We start from the raw sequence: 22,768 nt of genomic DNA, 5'->3' as shown, positions 1-22,768 counted from the left end.
GCCAGCTGTAGGTTTCAAGAAGAAATCCTGTTTCAAAACAAAAAACAAAAAACAAAACAAAACAAAAAAAAAACCCAAACAAACCAAAAACCAAAACCAAAAAAAAAACAAAAAGAGCTGGGCAGTGGTGGTGCACTCCTTTAATCCCAGCACTTGGGAGGCAGAGGCAGGCGGATTTCTGAGTTTGAGGCCAGCCTGATCTACAGAGTGAGTTCCAGGACAGCCAGGGCTATACAGAGAAACCCTGTCTCAAAAAACAAAACAAACAAACAAAGAGGCTGGAGAGATGGCTCAACAGTTGAGAATGCTTGCTGCTCTTTCAGAGAACCTGAGCACCCACATCAGGTGCTTACAACCACCTCTAACTCTAGTACCAGGGGACCGAATGCCCACCTTTGACTTCCATGTGCATTCATACATATGCCTATGGCACTAACTCATACAGACACATAAGATGGATCGATGCATGGATGGACAGAACCAGGCAGATTTCTGAGTTTGAGGCTAGTGTGGTCTACACAGAGAAACCCTGTCTAAAACAAAACACTCCCCACATGAGCCAAAAGCAAACCTTTTAAATACCAGAAGTTAGAGGGGCTTCTGAGGAACAATACCCACATATGCACACACATGGACCTGTTAAGAACATGCACCTTTGGGCCGCGGAGAGATAGCTCAGAGGTTAAGAGCACTGACTGCTCTTCCAGAGGTCCTGAGTTCAAATCCCAGCAACCACATGGTGGCTCACAACCATCTGAAATGGGATCTGATGCCCTTTTCTGGTATGTCTGAAGACAGCTACAGTGTACTCATACAAATGAAATAAATAAATTAATTTAAAAAAAAAAAAGAAAGAAAAATAAACCGGGCAGCGGTAGTGCATGCCTTTAATTCCAGCACTTGGGAGGCAAAGACAGGTAGATTTCTGAGTTCGAGGTCAGCCTGGTCTACAGCCTGAGTTCCAGGACAACCAGGACGACACAGAGAAGCCCTGTTTCGAAAAAATTAAAATAGAATGCTGGACGATGGTGGCGCACTTGGGAGGCAGAGGCAGGTGGATTTCTGAGTTTGAGGCCAGCCTGGTCTACAGAGTGAGTTCCAAGATAGCAGGGCTATAAAGAGAAACCTTGTCTCAATAAATAAATAAATAAATAAATAAATAAATAAAAAAAATAAAGAGCATGCACCTTTATACACTGACCTGTGATATAAAATTAGAGGGCTGGTTTCCTTGTGGTTTGTGGCTAACACTAAAGGCAATTCCAAAGGAAATGTTCCAAACAGGTCTTGAATAATGACAACATTTTTAGAACAAATGCCCACCTCTCCAACAATCCTCTTGTTTTTGTGTGGAATTTCTGATTACATTTAGCTTTCCATCTTACCTCTCTAGCTACTTGTCATGCAGCCATATTTTATAGCAGAGGCTCAGAAATATTTGTCTGAATAAAGTAGTTATGTAAAAGCACCACATACTGTAGAATGCTAAGTAACTAAACTGCTACCTATCAACTGTGAATGGGTTATTTTTAGAGGAAGCCATTAAGCTGTTCTCTAAGCCTCCCATTTTGGTGAACTTTAATTATCTGAACACAAAACTACAGTACTTCATTGCACAGATAAAAATTAACTTGTCTTCAGATACTAAACAAGTTAGACTGATCCAAATTAATGTTCCAAAAATAAGCAGGTAGACAATAATGACTGCTTTAAAAAGTATTCCTTACTTTAACTTGGTTCTCTCATAGTTCACGAAGACACTGCAACTGGATTTTTTGCCCTTTTCTTTTTAAATCAAGTTTAAACCATTAAATAAGAAAATGAAAGAATAAAAACTGGCCTAAAGTGATCCTCTGAAACAGTAATAAGTGCTTTGGATTTACTCAGACAATTCGTGCATATGCTCCAGTACTTTACAGGGAATGCAGTTTAAAATCTGATGCCATATGTAGTCTCTCTAGAGGAAGGTGCTCTGCAGAGCTCAGAACACACACAAATGGATGCATTCACTTTTCAATGTCTTCTGGCTTTAAAAATCTTTAACATAAAAAATTTATGTATCAGACATAATGGTGCATACTTTTAATCCCTACACTCTGAAGGCAGAGGCGGGTCTGAGTTTGAGATTAGCCTGGTCTATAATAGTGAGTTCCAGGGAGGCCAGGACTGCAAAGTAAGACTGTCAAAAAACAAAAACACCACCAAGCCCTCAAAAAATTTATTTACTACTTTTATGTGTAGTGTGTACCTTCATGAGTTCATGTGCACAGTAAGCATGCAGGAATTCATGGAGGCCAGAAGCAGAGAAACTAGATCCCCTAGGACCGGAGTCACAGATAATTTTTAGTCACCATGTGGATGTTGGATCTGAAGCTGGGTCCTCTATGAGACAGCCATCATTCTTCACACTAAGCCCCGCCCCAATTACCATTACATTTTCCAATGTGGTATTCTAAAAAGGAACTAGTGTGTGAAAAGAAAATAGCATCCAACTCAAGAGATCTGAGTTTTAGTTCTGACCTACATATGCCTTACAATGTGTTATGATACTGCTAAGTTACAAAGTAAAAAAATCTCTGCCCACATCAGTAGCACATAAAACTGGAACAATACAGAGACGATCAGTATGACTCAGATGACATATAAATTTGTCGCTATCTCAATTTTTAAAAAAGAAAAAAACCTCCAGGCAGTGGTTGCGCACGCCTTTAGTCCCAGCACTTGGGAGGCAGAGGCAGGTGGATTTCTGAGTTCGAGGCCAGCCTGGTCTACAGAGTGAGTTCCAGGACAGCCAGGACTATACAGAGAAACCCTGTCTCGAAAAACCAAAAAGAAAACCTGACTACATCTGGAACTAACTAAAACCCAAGTGGCTGGGTATACCTGTGAGGAATTTTTCTTGACTGAAACATTTGAGGTGGGAAGAGTAACCTTAAATCTGGGCCACATCTGTTGGCAGCCCGTTAAGGACATAGAAGGAAGTGCTTGTTCTTTTTGCCCTCATCCTCAAGGGCAAGTACATCCTTCACTGGCATTAGAACCTCCTACCTTGGGGTTCTCATGTATATGATGGAATCATCTCAGACATTCAGCCTCATGGACAGAACAACTTCTAGATTCTTGGATTTTTCATTGGGAGACAGGCATTGTTGGACTAGTCAGACCATAACCTGTATACCATTCTAATAAACTAATAAACCCCACATGTAACAGGTTGTAATTCTACCAGTTCTGTTTCTCTGGAGAACCCTAACTAATACACCATCTAAATGTTCACTGGACAGAGAGCATACCCTCTATAGCATACATTGCAGCTGGTAAATGAGTAAGGAAGACAGATGTGGTGGTGCATGTTTCGAATTCCAGCATTTGGGAGGCAGAGATAGGAGGATTACCCAGTAGTATGAGGCCAGCCTAGGTGCCACAGTAATACCCTTGTCTCCAAAAAACAAACAAGCAAGCAACAACAATAACAACCCACCAAACCCAGACCCAAAGAATGATTAAGAGTTCTAATAACTAATAGGGAATGAATCCTTAAGACTACTAAATGAAAAGAGTAAAAAGTTTAACCGGTGATGGTAGTGCATACCTTTAATCCTAATGGAGGCAGAGGTAGGCAGATCTCTGAGTTCAAGGTCAGCCTGTTCTACACTGTAAATTCCAAGGCCAGCACTACAAAGAAAAATCCTGTCTTGAATCTCCAAAATAAAATAGCTTTATTCATAATAATTTTAGAGTATTCCATCTTCTCCCGACCTCTGGGGGCACTAGCCATGCAACATACTACACAGATAAACATGCACACAAAATACCCACACACACTAATAGAAGATGCATTAATCAAAGAGTACTATGAAACTAGGCATTTATATCTACATGCATGCCTTTATGGATGGGCATGCAAGTGGAAGGCGGTTATGAAAGGAGAGGAAGACGACAAAAAAGGAGAAGAGGTATGTGTCACAGAGCAGAAGTGGGCTAGGACTTGGAGAGGAAGAGGGCCAACGGAGGGGAGAGGGAGGATGGGGAAGGCAGTGGTTGAGAATCAAAGAAGAAGTATCAAACCTGTGGCATATTAAAATATGGATGAAACTTGAGACCATTATGCTAAGTCAAAAGGCCAGTTCATAAAGACAAAGATTGTATAAGCCCACCCATCAAAGGTACTGTAAGACAACCTCACAGACTAATAGAACTGACCACTATCTAAGAACCCCAAATGGAAATATGTATATAATAAACTGAGATAATTGTAACACAAATTATAGACCCACAGTAGGAACAATAGGGAAAATTCTCTCAACCAGTACTAGATACTTTAAAGCTAAAGGGATAAGGAACTGAATGAACTATACACAGATCCTGAAACTTTTATTTGAATAGTAGAGACAAACAAGTAAAGAAAACAGAAAATGAGAGCCACACTGGTGGGAGAAAGCTAAACTTGTGCAGTGTTAAAATCTGGGGTATCAGTAAGAAGTTAAGATTCTTGCTTTTGAGGTAGGGACTCACTACTGTAGTCCTGGCTGGCCTCGAATTCACAGAAATCTGCTTGTCTCTCTGCTCTTTGACTGCTAAGATTAAATTTGTGAGTGACACCCAGCCAAGAAGTCAGTTAACACAAACAGAAAGACAAACAGAAGCAATGTGTAGGCTAGTATGCACACATTTCCTAGCTCTGCCTTCAGAGAAGACCATAAGCAATAGCACCCAGCAGCAGTAAGCACCCAGCTACTCAAGAAAAGGCGGGCTTGTTCAAAGAACTTAGGCTGTCCTAAAAGAGCAAACACTTACTTTTAAGAATTTACACAAGGGAGGCAGAGGTAGAGTTTGAATCCAGCCTGGTCTACAGAGCTAATTCTAGGACAGCCAGGGTGACACAGATACCCTGACTCAACAAACAAACAAACAAACAAAAACAAACAAAAGATTCTGAACAAAGAAGTAACAGAACTGGATTACAGTTTGTAAAGTAAAACAGACAAACGGCCGCATAAATGGAAGAGACAGGCCTTTCTTACAAAAGCAGTCCCATTAGTAAAGAAGGAAGAATTGATGTGGTGCCTATAATCGCAGGGATGCGGCAGCTGACTGTAAATGGGAAGGATAGGCCCTTGATGAAAACTGCAAGTTATTCTCATGTTGCAATGAGAACAGAGGCAGGGGTTAAAAGAAATATTAAGAGTTAAAAACAACAGTCTGAAGCACTGAGGAAGAGAAATAAGAGGGCCTGTAGTTGGCTCTGAGACATCCAAGCTACACAACTAGAAGGAACAGAGAGCTCTGGGCAGTTAACCACAGGCTAGCTGCCTCTCCTTCCCCCGGAAGCCCCTAAGGAACACATGTAAAGCACGATTACTATCCTTTTATGTATTCTCATGTCTTATGCAGCTAATAGTATAGACCAAACTAATAGTGTAGAAGTTTGAATGTAATTGGCTCCCACAGGACCACAGGGAGTGGCACTATTAGGAGTCGTGGCCTTGTTGGAGGAAGTGTCACCGTGGGGCAAGGGCCTTGAAGTCTTATATATGCTCAAGCTTCGCCCAGTGACACGGTAACTTCTGCTGCCTTCAGCACCATGTCTGCCTGTACCCTGCTATGCTTCCTGCCATGATGATAATAGACTAAACCTCTGAAACTGTAAGCCAGTCCCAATTAAATGTTAGCCTTTATAAGAGCTCCCTTGGTCAGAGTCTCTGCACAGCACTAAAACCCTAACTCAGAAGCCGGGCAGTGGTGGTGCACACCTTTAATCCCAGCACTTGAGAGACAGAGGCAGGTGGATTTCTGAGTTCAAGGCCAGCCTGGTCTACTGAGTAAATTCCAGGACAGCCAGGACTACACAGAGAAACCTTGTCTTGAAAAACCAAAAAAACAAAAAAAACCCCAAAAAACCAAAAAACCAAACAAAGCAAAACAAAAAAAAAAACCCACAAAAAACAAAAAACACAAACAACTCAGTTCATCTCAAACAAGCCTCCACCCAAGTCATCCTGCATAAACTAACAAAGACTATAGTTACACTTTAGTGGCTGTGATAGTTATTTCTCTGCCATGGTATGCCAATGTGAAAACAAAGGCTAACCAACCTTCAGTGATGCAAATGCAGGGTTGATTAGTGATGAACAGACAGTTAATCAATAGCAAACAAAGTCAGAGTCAGAGATGGACAAGGGGCTTTAATCACTCCTGACTACATGGGCAGCTCAAGATCACAGCATGATCATCTCCTTGGTTAGGCCAAGGAGATAAGCATGGAACTTAACGGCCCTCCCCTGGCTCAATCCACGACAGCCCAATGTCAGTACAGATTACCTTGGTCTTTGCCCAGTTTCTGCCGCTGTCTACATAGCCCCTGTGGATGGGAACGCTTGGTGTTTTTCCTCTTCTTGAAACCTTCCCTGAACAGTTCTCCCATGGTTTCTTAATTTGTTCACATTTTTTTTTTGTTCTCCATCTCTCATTCTTTTGTAATATTTCTTTTCCCTTTTTTTTTCTTTTGGTCTGTCTTAAATCAGGATCTCATTATGTAATCTTAGCTGGCTTGCCTAGAGTGCACTAACTATGTAGACCACACCAGCATTTAACTCACAAAGATCTGCCTGCTTCTGCCTCTCGAGTCAAAAGCTGTGCCACCATGCCCAACTACAATAATTCTTAATGAAGCCTGCTTCCAATTTGTATCTCCTCATAACAACTAAAGAGTAATACCCAATTTCTAGCCAGATGGTGGTGGCGCATGCCTTTAATCCCAGCACTTGGGAGGCAGAGGCAGGTGAATCTCTGAGTTTGAGGCCAGCCTGGTGTACAAAGTGAGTTCCAGGATAGCCAGGGCTATACAGAGGAACCCGGTCTAGAAAAACAAACAAACAAACAAAACAACAAAACAAAAAATCAAAACCCAATTTCTAATAGGTAAGTGTCTGATTATTTGAAAACAGTTCAAATACTAGATAAAAATGGAAGACTTAGAGTAAGTAAAAGGTTTAACTTTACAAATAAGGCTATCTGTCAGGTTCTACCTGCTACTACCATACTCTTAAAAAAGAATGAGAAGAAGGAAGAGAAGGAGGAGGCGGTGGCAGGCTCACTCTTATTAACTCAGTGAGTGTTTTGTATATGTATGGCAGGTACTCTACCCTCAGACATCTACTTTATTAAAATAAAAGTAAAACATATGGGGCAAGAAAAACAAAGGTACTGTTAAAAAGCTTACTCATATCATAATGCAACAGTGTTCAAGAGAAAAATCTGGTCATATACTACAAATACTTATTTGACCCAGGCTCTACTCATTTCAAAGTACAGTCAAGGAAAGCCGTTGTACTTAAAAAACAAACAAAAAAATGGTGTATTAAAAGTATCAAAACAGCTGGGGTGCAGCTCAGCAGATTGTTTAGGTATGGTCTCACTGTGGTTTCCTTGGCTGGCCCACCATACCCACACACTAGGAGGCAGGAAAATTGGATCTCTGAGCCTGAGGTTAATCTGGTCTATCAACTAAGGTTGGAAAACCAAAACAAACAAAAAATGGCAAAGTAACAGAAAGTCAAACAAAGGAGGGACAGTTCATTTGTTTTAAATAAAATGTATCATTCGGTTGTTAGTACATGTTGTAGATGACTTACTCATAGCGATGTTCAAAGTTAGTAGTACACAAACAGTGCACAGGGCTAAAACAAAACAAGGGAACTAGTTAAGATTAAGTGAACAAAGGTGCTTGCTACTCAAATAAAACCTGAAAACATGAGTTCAATCCCAGGGACCACGTGGTAGAAGAGAAACAATTCTGAAACCTGCCCTGACTTCCACATGCATCTCCCACCTAACACGGGTGTTGTGGTTTGAATGACAGTGACTCCTATAGGCCCAGAAGGAGTAGCACTATTGGGAGGTGTGGCCCTGCTGGATGAAATTGGTGACATAGCTCTTGACTTGGGAGGCCTGGGCTTAAAGGTGTGTGCCACCACTGCCTGTCCCAGGTATCATATTTTAAAAATATATCATTTCATGTGTATAGGTAGGTGTTTTGCCTACATATGTATTTATGTATCATGTGCCAGAGGAGGGCATCAGGTCCTTTAGAAATGGGAATTTACAGATGGTTCTGAGCTGCCATGTGAGACCTGAACCCAGGTCATCTAGAGCCTCTGAACCATCTCTCCAAACCTGCCACACATAACACTGTCAACTGTAATCCCAACACTTGAGAGTCACCCAGAGTTTAAGGACAGAGATGAGATTCTAAAAGTAGTGTTAAAAAACAATAAATAAGATTTATTTCCTGCTTAAAGAAGGTTGCAAGGAAGTGAACAAAAATATCAGGACACATCAAGGCACTATCACTAATATTGTTATACCTCCTTGAGTACTGTTAACTATATACTATACCAGATTTTAGTATAAATTAAAGCCCCAGGGGAAAAACCAACACCTGTGTTTAAACATCACAAGAATGGCTAGAACTTTGTGATTCTAGGGATGTTTGGGCATGGCTCAATGCAAGCATGAGGGCTTGCATTCAATAAGGCCTGAGAACCAGTACCCAAGTAAAAAGGGCAGGGGTAGCAGTGAACAACTGTTATCCTAGCAACAGAGACAGAAGGATCTCTGAAGTTTCCTGGGCAACCAGTCTAGCTGAATTAATGAGCTACAGGTTTAGTTGAGAGACTCTGTCTTGAGAACTAAGATGGAGAGTGTCAGAGGAAGACATCTGATACTGACCTCTGGCTTCCACAGGAACATATATAAACTCCAGAGCTAAGAATGTCTCTAGAGGGGGCTGGTGAGATGGCTCAGAGAGTAAGAGCACTGACTCTCTTCCAAAGGTCCTGAGTTCAAATTCTAGCAACCACATGGTGGCTCACAACCACCTGTAATGGGATCTGACACCCTCTTCTGGTGCATCTGAAGTCAACTACAGTGTACTTATGTATAATAATAAATAAATCTCTGGGCTGGAGCAAGCAGAGACTGAGCGAGCAGAGTTGACTGGAGCGAGTAGGGCCAACCGGAGCAAGCAGAGGTCTTAAAAATTCAACTCCCAACAACCACATGAAGGCTCACAACCATCTTTACAGCTACAGTGTACTCACATACATAAAATAAATAAATCTTAAAAAAAAAAAAAAAAGAATGTCTCTAGAGGGTATTTGAAATCCTCTACAACAGAGATTTCTCCAATTTGTTGAAACCCACCTATTTAATGCTCACACTAGTGTGTTGGAAAATACCTTGATCTGGGCCAGTGATGTGGAGAACCTCCTGGATTTGTGTTAACTTGGCACAAGCTAGAGTCATCAGAGGGGAAAGAACCTCAGGTGAGGAAATGCCTCTATGAGATCCAGTTATAAAGCATTTTCTCAGTTCGTGATCAATGGAGAAGAGTCCAGATCATTGTAGGTGGAGCCATCCCTGGGCTGGCAGTCCTGAGCTGTAGTAAGAAAGCAGGCTGAAAAAGCCAGGGGAATCGAGCCAGTAAGCAGCATTCCTACATGGCCTCTACATCAGCCCCTGCCTCCAGGATCCTGCCCTGGTGAGTTCCTGTCCCGACTTCCTTTGGTGAGGAAGTGTAAGCTGAATAAACCCTATCCTCCCCAATTAGCTTTTTGGTCATGGTGTTTCATTGAAGCAGTAGAAACCCTAAGACACTTCCTAGCCCAATGACCTAAGTTTGAGCCCCAGAGTTCACATAGTAAAAAGGCAGAGAATCAACTCCCACCAACTCCCATCTGGCCTCTATATACACAACATTGCATGCATGCACCCACACATGCAACATGCTATTTGGGGTAACATAAATCTGTGTTCCTGGCCATTTGTATTTAACCCAAGAATAAACTGTTAATTCCTGTGAGGTGAGAGCTGTGTTCTGTGTCTACATCAGTAATATATCTGCTCCTATGGAACCTGAGGGGGAAAGAGCTCCTCTGTTCTTCCCACCAATAATCCTGTAACATAGAGTTGTGCCCCAAACTATGGCAGTTCAATGGAGGCCAGAGACCTGGTTCCCACTCCCACAAATATCCTTTCTTCTAAAGTTGTCAATGTACCCAATGAAAAATTTAGAGATCTCCACATTTGGTACATATAGCTCTTATAAATGTTTTATCTTTCACTGATAAACTACTCAAATGAAAATAACTTCACTCTAGCCTTAATTATAGTTCAAATGCTGTTATGTTTTTAATCACTATGACAACTACCCAAGAGAGGCAGTGGAGAGATTTACATTATCTCAGTTTGAATTCCAATCTAGAGCAGTGACCTCCAATCACTCCATGACCCTGTGACTGAGAAGTAGGACAGCATGGTGGGTAGGGGATGGAGCAAGCAGTCATGGGGTGTGGGTGCACCATAACCCCCTTGCAGATTCCTTTCCCTTTTACTATATCCATGGCCCCAGCCCATTGCAGGGTGCTGCATCATTCAGGTGTGGATCTACCTCTTCCCTAATTCTCCTTGAAATGGAACATAAAATCAACACAACAGCACCTAGGGCTGTGCTTCACTCATTTTCTAGGTGCTCTTCAGTTCAGTCAGGATAATTACAATGAGGATCATCAAAAAAGCAAACAAAAACAACAAAGAAATTAACCATCACAAATGCTGATTCTGAAGCCTGCATACAATGCTGATAGTTTCCCTGCTTCCATTTCATCCTTTCCAACTGTTTAACAGAGAAATATTCGTCTTCCCTAGGTGAGGGTTGAGGCAGCAGCAGTAAAGGAGACACACAACACAGAGTTGCTTGTAAGAGGCGCTTCCCATGGTCGCCATGCTCTTGTCCTTGATTATCTCAAAGGACTCACCCAAGTCTTTTCTGTGTATAATAAGCAAATGCAAAGCCTGGCAACAACAATGTTTAGATACATTTGAGTGTCTCAAGCTCAAAATAACTTCAATAAATACATTTAAAAAATGGTTAAAAGCATGTATAGTTCTTACAGAGGACTCAGGTTTGAGAGCACCCACATGGTACCTCACAACCATCAACTCCAGTTTGATATCTGACCTCAGAGTTTGCTTACCAGGCACACACATGATATACATATATACGTGCAGGCAAAACACACACATTTAAAAAAAAAAAAAAAAAGATGATGGCTCAGCAGTTGAGAGCAGCCGGGCGGTGGTGGTGCACACCTTTAGTCCCAGCACCTGGGAGGTAGAGGCAGGTAGATTTCTGAGGCCAGCCTGGTCTACAGAGTGAGTTCCAAGACTGCCAGGGCTACACAGAGAAACCCTGTCTAGAAAACAATAACAACAACAACAAAAAAGCAGTTAAGAGCACTGGCTGCTCTTCCAGGACCTGGGTTCAATTCTCAGCACCCACCTGGCCACTCACAGTAGCCTATAACTCCAGTTCCAGGGGATCTAATACAAAGAGATCTGGAAAGAAAATTAATTTGTGATTCTCTATCACTTCTGCTTTGTCTCTTCATTGCTTAGGTTTTATTCTTTCTTTTTTCTTTTCTTTTTGGTTTTTTGAGACAGTGTTTTTCTGTGTGGCAATGGCTGTTCTGGAACTCACTCTGTAGAACAAAGCCTGCCTCAAATTCAAAGATCAGCCTGCTGGGCAGTATTGGATGGCCAGGGATATACAGAGAAACCCTGTCTCAAAAAAACCAAGGAAAAAAAAAAGGTGCATGCTACCACTGCCTGGCAACTTAGATTTCTTTTTATCTTCTTATCCTAACTATACTAACCCCGGTTACAGAACTGGAAAGGAACAACACTGGTGGTAGAGAGCATTCCTTCCTCATTCTTCTGTTCAAGGGAACTCACTGTTGAGAGATGGCTGGGTTTTGGAAGATCAGCAAGGACAGACAGACAAATAAGATATGGTGGACCTTTACTTAGAGGGGAGAAAAACAATCCTGCAGGGGATTCTTAAGAACTGGAGCTGCCTAGCTGTCTCCTTTCTCCCTGTAGTTACAGGGCAGGGAGAAGGGATAGAGGAAGAAGGTTGAACAGTTTTGGAGGGGAGGGCTTGAAGATCTGCAGTTGCTAGGAGTGAACAAAGAATGGTGAGAAATGAGAAAAGAATGTTAGACGGTGTGTGTGAGACAGGCTTTCACTGTGCAGCTCTGGGTATCCTGGAACTCACTTGTATAGACCAGTCTAGCCCCAGACCAGGCTGAATTTGTACCGCCTACCTCTGCTTCCAAGTGCACCACTAAGGCCTGCCTTGATAAAAACATTGTCTTTGAAAATATTTTATTGTCAATGAATGAATGAATGGTACATGATTTGGACTGTCCCAAAAGATTACTTGAAAATACTATCAAACAGGAATGGGAGATGGGCATGGTAGCACATGAATTTATTCCTAGTACTGGAAGCAGAGGCAAGTGAAAACCTGACTCAGACAAACAAAAAGGGGCCTGGAAAGATGGCTCAGCAGTTAAGAGCACTTACTCATCTTCTAGAGGACCTGGGTTCCTACACCCACATCAGGCAACCCACACTGTTTTTTTAACTCCAGCTCCAGGGGATGCAACATCTGGCCTTTAGAGGCACTGCATGCATATGTGTGGTGAAAAATAATACCCCTCCCCCAAAATACTAGCAAAATGTAATCACAGGCAGAATGCCTCAAGAACATGTTGGTGTCTCGTTTGTTTTTTAGGTGTAGGGCAATGGTTCTCAACCTGGGGGTGGAACAACCCTTTCAAGACCATCAGAAAACACAAATATTTATATTTCAACTCAAAAACAGTAACAAAATTATAGTTAGAAAGAAGCAACAAAAATAATTTTATGGGGGCTGGAGAGATGGCTCAGGGGTTAAGAGCACTCACTGCTCTTCCAAAGGTCCTGAGTTCAGTTCCCAGAAACCGCATGGTGGCTCACAACCATCTGTAATGGGATCAGATGCCCTCTTCTGGTGTGTCTGAAGACAGCAACAATGTATTCACATACGTAAAATAAATAAATAAATCTTTAAAAAATAATAATTTTATGGTTGGGATCACATGAAGAACTGTAAGAAAGGGTTGCAGCATTAGGAAGGTTGAGAACCACTGGTGTAGGGGATCAAATCAGGGGCCTCATACACACTGGGCAAAACGCCCTACCACACTGAACTAAATCCTTAGTTGTTCCCATAACAGTTTTAATACAGCAGTTAGCTGTTTTGACAGTAGTGTATTAAGTACCAATTTTTCTTCTGTCCTGCTGAGATAGGGGCTTGCTCTGCACACCATGCTGGTCTCTGTCCTCCACCTCCAACTGCTGAAAAAGAGACGGCAGGCATGTGCCATATATAACATCCTACCATCATGTACTTTGGCCCTAAAGAAAAAATTAACTAGTGGGAAAGGTCTCAACTTCTATGAATTTCTTTTTAAAATCATCTGATTCAAACAATGGAATAGAAACAAAGATGATTTCATGGGGAAAATGTATAAATTTTAGGATAAGTTCTAGCGTTGCTAGACTGAAAACAAGCCCCAAAGCAAACAAACGTTTTCCTATCTGCTGAAGCACAGGACTTAGATTTAGATCTGCTGACTTTCAGGCCAAAGTTCCTCCAGCTAGCTAAGTTGTCTGCAAACTCCTCTCAAGTTTCAGCAAATAATTTATACAAACACCTTTCTCAGAGTAACTCACCAACTTTTAAGAGAAAAGGAACTAAATACAGTTCTTCAAAATAATGCATATTTTAATATGCCTTTCTTACTAACATAATATGCAACCTCCAAACTCATTAACATTTGAATCACTACCAACAACCTAATGTTTAGATTCCAATCTAGTCTTGCCAATTGTGCCAATTCAGAATTGAGTACTGTCATGTCTGTAGACTCCTTCAGTGTGAAACTATTCTGCAGCTTTTTCTTTAAAACAAAAAACAAACAACAACAAAAAAACCCAAAAAACCCTAATGTTATTTTTTTAAGGACGTGAGCATGTACATGGCACATATATATATATGTATGTATGTATATATGTATGTATACATGTGTATGTGCGTGTGCGCGCGTGCGCGTGTGTGTGTGTTCTCAGAGGATAATCTGCAGGAGTTGGCTCTCAGAGATCCAAGTCAGGTAGTCAGGATTCTGCCTGCTGAGCCACCTTACCACCCAAACTGCTTGTTACGTATTTTGTCACAGGCATGAGACAAGTAGAGCAGGTATTCACGCTCAACACTTCCCTGGCACTCTTAACACTCCTCACAAAATATGAATGCTGGATAATTTCACACAGCTGCAAGTAATTAATTGGACAAAAATCTATATGCCATTGTTACTGTACTGAAGTGATACTATAAACTACTATAAACTAGAGAAAATGCTGGAATGAACACTAACCTTAGAAAATATGGTCAAGAATGTCTCTTGAGGACTCCTGGGATGTGCCTCAGCAGGCAGAATGCTAGTCGAACAAGCAAGCATAAGGACCTGAATTCAGATCCTCAGAACCACATAAAAAGTCAGGTATAATTGTGAATGAAGGAACCTGTAACCCTAGCACTCTGAAAGGTAGACACAGAGAATTCTTGGAGTTCACTGGTCAGTTAGTCTAGGCAAAGGGATGATCTCCACGTTCAGTGATACCATGCCTAAAAAAAGAAAAAGAAAAAGAAAAAAGGAAGGAGGGGAGGAAAGAAAAGGAAGGAGGGAGGAAGGAAGAAAAAGAAAGAGAGAAAAGGCAGAGACAAGTGGCACTCTAGTTACTGCCCAGCCTACTGCAAAGGTGGAATACAACAGAGGAAGACTCCTGACATTAACTCCTGACCTTCAACATATATGCTTGTGAGAGCACACACACCCACCCCGCCCCATCTCTTGTTCTGGGTATATTCAATCTTGCTTGTAATCCCAGTATTACTCAGTAGACAGAAGCAGGAGTTAATCTCCTAATCCTAACAATTTTGAGGCTAGCCAGGTCTACATATAGTTAAGGCCATTAAAAAAGTAAGCAAAAAACTGAAAGGATATCCCTTCAAGGATAGTTGCTCCTAACCTATTATGTAGTTTCATTATTTATAGAGCATGAAAGCGAAACTACAGAAACTAAAGCAAGTTTACAACTTCAGTCTATCAGCTGGTTGTCAAATATCCTGTAACACTCCACTTTTTAGTTCCTACTAGCCACAGGTTCCTGACTTCAGAGCCCGCCCTAAGACTTCTCTGCTGTGAGAAAACACCACGACCAAGGTAGGTAACTTAAGAGAGCTTATGGTTCCAGATAAAAACCCACGATGGCAGTAACAGCATGGCTGCAGGTTGCAGGCAGCAGCACCTTGGCTCAAACAGCAAGCTGAGATTTCACATCTTGAAACATAATCAGGAAACAGAGGGAATGGTACCAGGCTTTGAATTTTTAGAGCCCACCTCCAGAGACACACTTCTTCCAACAAGGTCAGACCTTTTAAACCTTCCCAAACAATGTCACCAACTGAAAACCAAGTATTCAAATACAAGAGTCTACAGAGGACATTTTCATTCAAACCATCACAGGGACCTTGGAGAGACTAAGTGGTCTTTTTAATGCATTTAAAGCAACGGAACCCTTGCCTTATAAGTGCAAGGTCCTTAATAATCACGTGAAGGTTAATAGATGACTGGAAGGAAAACAAAAATGTGAGAGAGACGGAAAGACCAAAGTGCTGATGCTTCAAAGGGAGGAACGTCACCTGTAAGGTTTCCTACATAAGGTATCCTGTGAGTGACGGTTCTGACAGCCTTAGGAAAGGTGACAGTTTGAAAGCCTCAAACAGAACACAATCCTTTCAAATTTTTTTTTGTAAACAAGGAACCTTTCCTTTGTTGTTTATAACTTTCTCTAGAGGTTCTGCTCACATTCCATAATGGCTCAAGTCAGAACCCTCCTGGCATCCTTCTCCTCACACAGAGAGGGCCATTTCAAAGGTCAGGCGTTTACTAGTAGAAACTTTCCGAAGTGAAAAGGAATAAAAGCAAAGGTTCAAAGACCAGCATTCGGGGAAAGGAACGTTTTCAAATACTTATTTGTGTACCTGTGTGAGGACACTGGTCCTGGCCCTCCACCTTATTTCAAGCAGGGTCTTTCGTTTGTCATTTGCTGGATACTCCAGGCTAGCTAGCCCACGAGCTTCCAAAGTAATCTTTGGTCCCCACCTCCCAACTTAATGTTCAGGGGTGCTATAATTACAAACACATGCTATCATGTATTTTTATACAGCTTTTACATGGATTCCAAAGGTTCCAATTCATATCACCAAGTTTGCAAAAAACTTTTACCCTTTTACCCATTAGCCATCTTCCCAGCCTTCAACTGTTTGGGGCTGGTCTTTTGTTTGTTTTTTCTTATATTGTTTTTATTGTCTCTTTTTTCCTCAATTGTTTTGTTTTTTTGAGACAAGGTCTCACTATGTAGACAACACTAGGCCTTGAACTCAGAGACCTGCCTGCCTCTGCCTCCCAGTGCTTGATTAAAGGGATAGATTACCTTGCTCAGCTTCAACTCTTTTTAATTAATAAGTACATATGGTTGCCTGGGAAACTTGGATGCTTTTCACAAGAACCTTCATAACACCTGAGAACTGAAAATAATCCAAGCAAATTCATGTAACAGGGTAACAGTTACAGCTAACACCTAGTGTTCAGAAACACTACATTTCTAATGTTTATGTGAGCAGGCTTCATTTTTAGGCTCTAAATTACAATCTCCAACTTGTTAGTTTAGCAACTATGTCTGAGTTTCTGAATTCTAAGCTGGGTATGGCGGCATAGCCCATTATTCCAGCATTTGTGCCAGAGACCAGGAGTCCAAAATCATCTGGAGTTATACAGTGAGTCAATGGCTGGTTTGAATTACTAGACCCTTTCTCAAAACACGCATAAAACAGAAATAAAAGCAAAAATAGACAGAGCAGGCAAACCCACAAATTTTATAAAGAACTGCAGAAAACAGGGCCATCCCTTGATTCCCTAGTCTTCTATAATACCAAGTCCAACCTCCCAGCTGTCATAACCACAGCGTCTCCCCCTCCCCCAAGGTGTCCTTTACACTAGCCATCCCATCTGTGGTTTTCCTGACCACATGTGTAGTTTTATGGTCCCATGCCTTTGCATGTATTATTTCTCTCTGCCTAGAAAACATTTTTAAAGGTAAACTGCTCACAACTTAAAGGCCTTATAAATACAGTCTTCCATTACCCAGCATTCCTCCTGTATAGCACTGGCAGTCTGTGCTATTGCCCAAGTATATCCTATTCCAACAAAGTTACCACTATGCAGGAACCAAGTGAATTCTGTGCTTGATAAGCTCTTTCTGAGCAAATGACTTTATATGGAGAGTTTTAAGGAAGGCTAAAATGAGATGCAAGAAATCATTATGTTTTGTTACTAAAGCCATACTTTTCTCACCTTCCCCTTCTTCCCTCCCTGCTTGTTTTCAATACTGGAAATGAGCCCCAGAGAGTGCTAAGAAAGCACCAAACTGAGCTATACTCAGTGCCCCAACCCCAACTCTAAAATCTTCTGAATATCACTCAGGGGTCAAACAGGATAGGTTCCCTCACATATACCAGGCCCAAACCCTCTTCCACAGAGTTATACTCTTAGCCTGTCATGTCCCACTGACTCATACTTCCAGCTATGTCCTAGAGCAAGCTACCTAAATGCTCTCAATCACCTCACAGGAAAGAACAAAAGAAAAGCTAATCAGTTTTGCAGTAGCTTGAGGGTTAGATGATGCATACTTTAAACACACATGCATTAAAACAAAATGCAAAATACGTGACATAGGAGTGAATGCTTCAATCACAAGATCTGAAAAGGATGGAATACTGCACTATCAGGAAAAGGATATTAGAATGTGACAGGAACCACCTTTTTATTAAGAGTAAAGAATATAACAGCTTGTCTTCAACTGCATGCTCTTGTTCCCTGTAGTAACCTTTTAATGACTACCAGGTCCCTGGGTTCCTGTGACAATACCAAGTCTTGGTTTCCTGGTTCCTTTTGTCACAGTTCCTAGCCTCTCCATAACTTGCCTTTTGTTGATACCTACAGGCAGATACCGTACACCCCTTTACTTTTCAGAGCTCCTCTCACCCCACCCATTAGCCTGACCTTAAATTAAGAATCTCCCAACCCCTCATCACATACAGAAACACAATATTTCAAAATTAAATGCAACCAAGGCTGGGGCGATAGCTCAGGGTTTGAGGGTGTTTGCTCTTCTTGCAGAGAACTCCAGCTCAGTTTCCAGTACCAGCATCAAGTGACTCACAAATGCCTGTGGCCTTCAAGGACACTCAGTCAGTCAGTCAAACAGACACACTGAAATACATTGCTTTTTTTTGAGACAGGGTTTCTCTGTGTAGCCCTGGCTGTCCTGGAACTCACTCTGTAGACCAGGTTGGCCTCGAACACAGAAATCCGCCTGCCTCTGCCTCCCATGTGCTGGGATTAAAGGCGTGCGCCACCACTGCCCGGCCATTGCTGGTTTTTTTTTTTTTTTTTAAAGACCTTCTTTAAAACAGTGATCTTAGTAGACAACCTAGCCCACAACTTCCACTTCTTCCTTCTGATGTTTGCCACTCTTCTATGCAGCTCAGCAGTTCTCAGGTTTCTCTTCTTTGCCACTGCTGCTTTTATTCCTTCTGTTCTGTCAGTGGTTTTTACCCATACTGGGGATCATGAGCCTTTCTGAAAAATTTCCTAAATATTATACCAAAAAGATGTTGAACATGCATGTTTACAATTTTAAGAAACAAGTGCTTCAAATAATAATTTGTACTCCTCCACTCAAGATTTTAACTATTACTCACTATACAGAAAGGTTTGTTTGTTTCTTTTTTTTAAAGAGTTTTTTTTTCTTCTGTGTGTTTTACCTGCTTGTGTTTATACATTCATGTGCCTGTAGAGCCAGAAGAGGTCAAATCCCTGGAAGCAGGGTTAAGGGCAGCTGCAATCTACCACTGAACCAAGCCACCTGCAAGAACAAATGTTCTAATGCTGAGCCACCTCTCCAGTCTCTGTTACAAACGCCACAACCTAACAGAGCCATCTCTATCCCTCCATGGTAAACCTGCTCTGCCTTCAGTATCCTCTCTCTTGGATTATAGCACCAGTCCTACACCTTGTCTCATTTTAGCTCAGCAATCTTCAAACCTAAACCCGCCTTTCTTGGCTTCTCACCTTATAACTACCTTGTCTTTATTATATCATTTGTGACTTTCCAGAAAACCTCTTATGACTAATTCTGTCTGCTCAAGATTCCTCATCTCCACTGGCATTAAATTACTGCACCTTGAGATGGCCACAACAGCCTGATTGCTGTATCACCACCATAATTAAAATTTGCCTATGACTCTCAAAACCATCAATGCTTTCTCCCCCCCACCACTTTTCTGATTGAGTCCTCTACAGTGTTTACCTAAATACTGTTCTAAGATTAGACAGACTCAACAGCTCAAGCTGCTACTCGTTCCTATTATCTATCAAAATCACACCCACTCTTAAATGCCCAACTCAAAACCCAGCCTTCTTTTAAAAACATTTTAATTTTAATTATGTGTATTCATATACATACATCTATATGCACACACAAAGAGAAACCTGTAAGAGGTCAGAGGCATCAAGATTACTTGGAGTTACAGGCTGTTAGGAACTGAATTTTAGTTGGAGCTCTCAACTGCTGAGCTATCTAATCTGTATCCCCACACCCACATCTTATCTTTTTGGAACTTGAACAAATAGGAACAATTCTCCAAGAACCGCATTAGGGAAATCCTGCTAAAGAACAGCTGAAAATCTTTTAAATAATCTTTTTAAAAAAGTCATTCTTAAATTCAGTTTTTAGTGTGTGTACCCTAGTGAGTCTTCTATGCACATCCATGTAGATGTCCTTGGAAGCCAGGGTGGCAATGGGGGGGTGGTGTGGGAGTGTCACCTAATGTAGATGCAGGAATCTGAGCTTAGGCCCTGCAAAAGCAGCAGGTACTCAACCACTGTGCCATCTCTCTAACTTTTTAAAGATCACAACTATCCAAGTAGATACTTAAGCTAAGAAGCCGCCATAAACTCAACACTGATCAGATCCTAATGACATGTAATTAAGAATATTAAATAAATACTAAGTTATCCACCTGGAGATAAAAGGCGGATGGTAGGATTTAAATCCTAATTATATCTGCATTTTTCTTAAAATTAAAATTTGTAGGTGCCAGGTGGAAGGCAGAGGCAGGTACCAGCCTGGTCTATAAATATAAACCGAGTTCCAGGACAGCCAGGGTGATAACACAGAAAAACCTTGTCTTTAAAAAAAAAAATTAATTTTATTTATTTTATGCATATGAATGTTTCCCTTGAATGCATGTCTATGAGAACATCTCATCTTCTGGAACTCTAATTAAAGACAGTTGTAAGCTGCCATGGGAACTGAACCCAGAGCAGCCAGTGTTCTTAACTGCCGAGTCATCTCTCCAGGCCCTAAAATGTGAATTTTAAAAAGAATTCTGCACAGCAAGTGGAAACTTCAAAGGTCAATAGCAACAGGATCTAAATAATCCATCTTATCAGGGTGGTGGTGAGTGTGTGGGTTTAACTGACAGATCCTAAATTTTTTGTTCCTATTTAAAATACCCCCCCTTTTTTAAAAATAAATGAGACTATGGTGGGTAATCATGAATATCAATAAGAAGAGTTACTGGCATTTGTACCAGCAGGTACAAGGGCAAGACTGATGTGACGTGGAAAGGACTTTTTTTCCATTCCTTTACAAGGTCTTTCTTGTAACTGTGACCTAATTTAATTTCTCTTTTGACTCGAAGGTCCAATTCACTTTTATCTTCGTAATTGTATACTATGAAACATTCTGCTCATAAAAATATAACTATTCATGAGTCTTTTTTTAAAAAAGAACATTAATTATTCTATCTAGTTAGCACACTTGGGGAAAACACACCTTTTCTAGCATTTCTAAAATTATGACCATTCAAATTTGAATGCATTTCTGAAATAGACTTGTTCATCAGGAAAATATGCTGAAGTCCTGAGATTATTAATAAATCGGGGAAAGGCATGTGCAATAGCTCAAGAACTGAAGCATTTAAAACAGGATCTTTCTATAGCAAAGCCTGACTCTAGTTCTTCGCCCTGGAAAAAGACTTTCTTTCAATACCTTATCTGAAAAAGGGTGTCTTCTCTTTCCTCAAGATCTAAGTTAAATTAAACTTTCGACAAATGAACTTGTTTTAATCAAAACAATACACTTCAACATTCCACACGCAGGAAATCCTGCAAGTGATCGTGCAAAAACTATTAGGGCTGTGTATATATACCGAACACTAAAACGTTAAGGGGAAACGATCACTGTAATAGGGCTAAAACACATGGATACATTCACACTATTAAGAGAGTGCTCCTAAGGGTAACGACGGGCTAATTTTAAGTCAAATTAGACCTAACTCCAAATACTTCTTAATAATTCTAGAGTGATGCTGGCTTATCCTTCCTGAAACACAACCGGTATATTTAAATCCATTTCGAAACTTCAAGATTTCAGTATGTCCACAACCAACGCTGTGTCATTTATGTTTAAGCCTGACGTAGAAGGCATCATTAGCTCTACTGAAGATATTTTGTGAATGCTGTTCACGTACACAGAAGAAAAATATTTTGGTGCTCAGCACACAAGCCCATTATTCCAGTTTGCAAAACCATAGCCGCCGCCGCCACAGATAAGCATCTAATGGAATTCCTAGTTTTAATCTAATGTCAAAAGGCGACGGCTATAAGGCTATAAATTAGGGGACATAGTGTACTTCCGTTCTCGTCCCGAGGGAGAAGCCTCGAAAGTACGCGCTTAAGACCAAGCCCGGGAGTCTTCGAGTCCTGGCCTCAGTCTGGGTTGCCCCTCCAACCGCAAACCATAGTCAACTCAAGAAGCAGCGGGGCAACATCTAAGCCGCGACGGGCTCCGGGACTCCACCCCAGGGCTCCAGGAGTGCCGGTCAAGCAGTCAGGGGTCCGGGGCGCCGCGGAACGCGAGGCCAAGGCGCGGGAAGGGCCGCGGCTGCGTCCAGATCAGCCACAAGCAAGGGGCATAGGGTGACCGCGTGAGGCCGGGCCTGCAATCCAGCGCAGACACTCACCAAACCATGCCGTAGGCGCCTTCTCCGATGTACGAGAGGTTGGTGTAGCGCGGCCCCACGTCGAACACCTGCCCGCGGACCATCTCCGGGCCCGCCGCCGCCGCCGCCGCCATGTTGGCTGCACAGCCGCCGCCGCCGCGTTGGGCTCGACGCTTCGCGGCTGCCGCTCGGCTTATGCTGCGCTCCCCGCAGGAACCGCGCCGCCGCCCGGGACCAAGCCGCCGCTGCCGGCGATCGGGAACGAGGAAGGAGGACAACAGTGGGGAGAGAACTAACCGCCGGTAGAACCACTGCCTACCTTCCTGCCTGACCGGCGGGCTGCGAGTGGGAGGAGGGAAGGGCTCGCGTCGAGGGGCGCTAGGGCGGAGTCAAGGGCGTGCGTTCTGATTGGCTTCTCCTGGCAGAGAGGGCGGAGTCTCGCGGGCCGGCGGAAGCAGCGAGGTAAGGCTGGAGCACTGCGGCTGCGGGGGAGGGACGTCACGTGCGCTCGGAGAACCAAACGCTGGGTAGCTCTAGAAAGGTAGGTTGGAACTTAGGCTTGAGGACCCCTACAGAGTCCCACCACTGTCCCAGTGCTGTGCTTGGTCCAGAACGAACTCAGTCCCTCACTCGGGACCAGGGACTTGGCTTGAGACCGGAGAACTCGCTACACACCAACCACGGGACCCC

General features: G+C 42.2%; 1 protein-coding gene across 2 annotated transcripts in view; it reads right to left on the bottom strand.

The window, feature by feature from the left end:
* Positions 1-22,454, bottom strand: part of Mapk1 (mitogen-activated protein kinase 1) — a 62,575-nt gene extending 40,121 nt beyond the window's left edge. For both annotated transcript variants that reach the window (XM_031363235.1, XM_031363236.1), the window contains exon 1: positions 22,100-22,454. In XM_031363235.1, coding sequence (XP_031219095.1) covers positions 22,100-22,212 — 113 coding nt within the window. In that variant the 5' untranslated portion in view covers positions 22,213-22,454. The remainder of the gene's footprint in view (positions 1-22,099) is intronic.
* Between the last annotated feature and the right edge of the window lie 314 nt (positions 22,455-22,768).

The sequence above is a fragment of the Mastomys coucha genome, unplaced genomic scaffold (genome assembly GCF_008632895.1).
Source record: "Mastomys coucha isolate ucsf_1 unplaced genomic scaffold, UCSF_Mcou_1 pScaffold12, whole genome shotgun sequence".
In the NCBI taxonomy this organism is placed as follows: Eukaryota; Metazoa; Chordata; class Mammalia; order Rodentia; family Muridae; genus Mastomys; species Mastomys coucha.
This window is presented reverse-complemented; position numbering and strand designations above follow the sequence as displayed.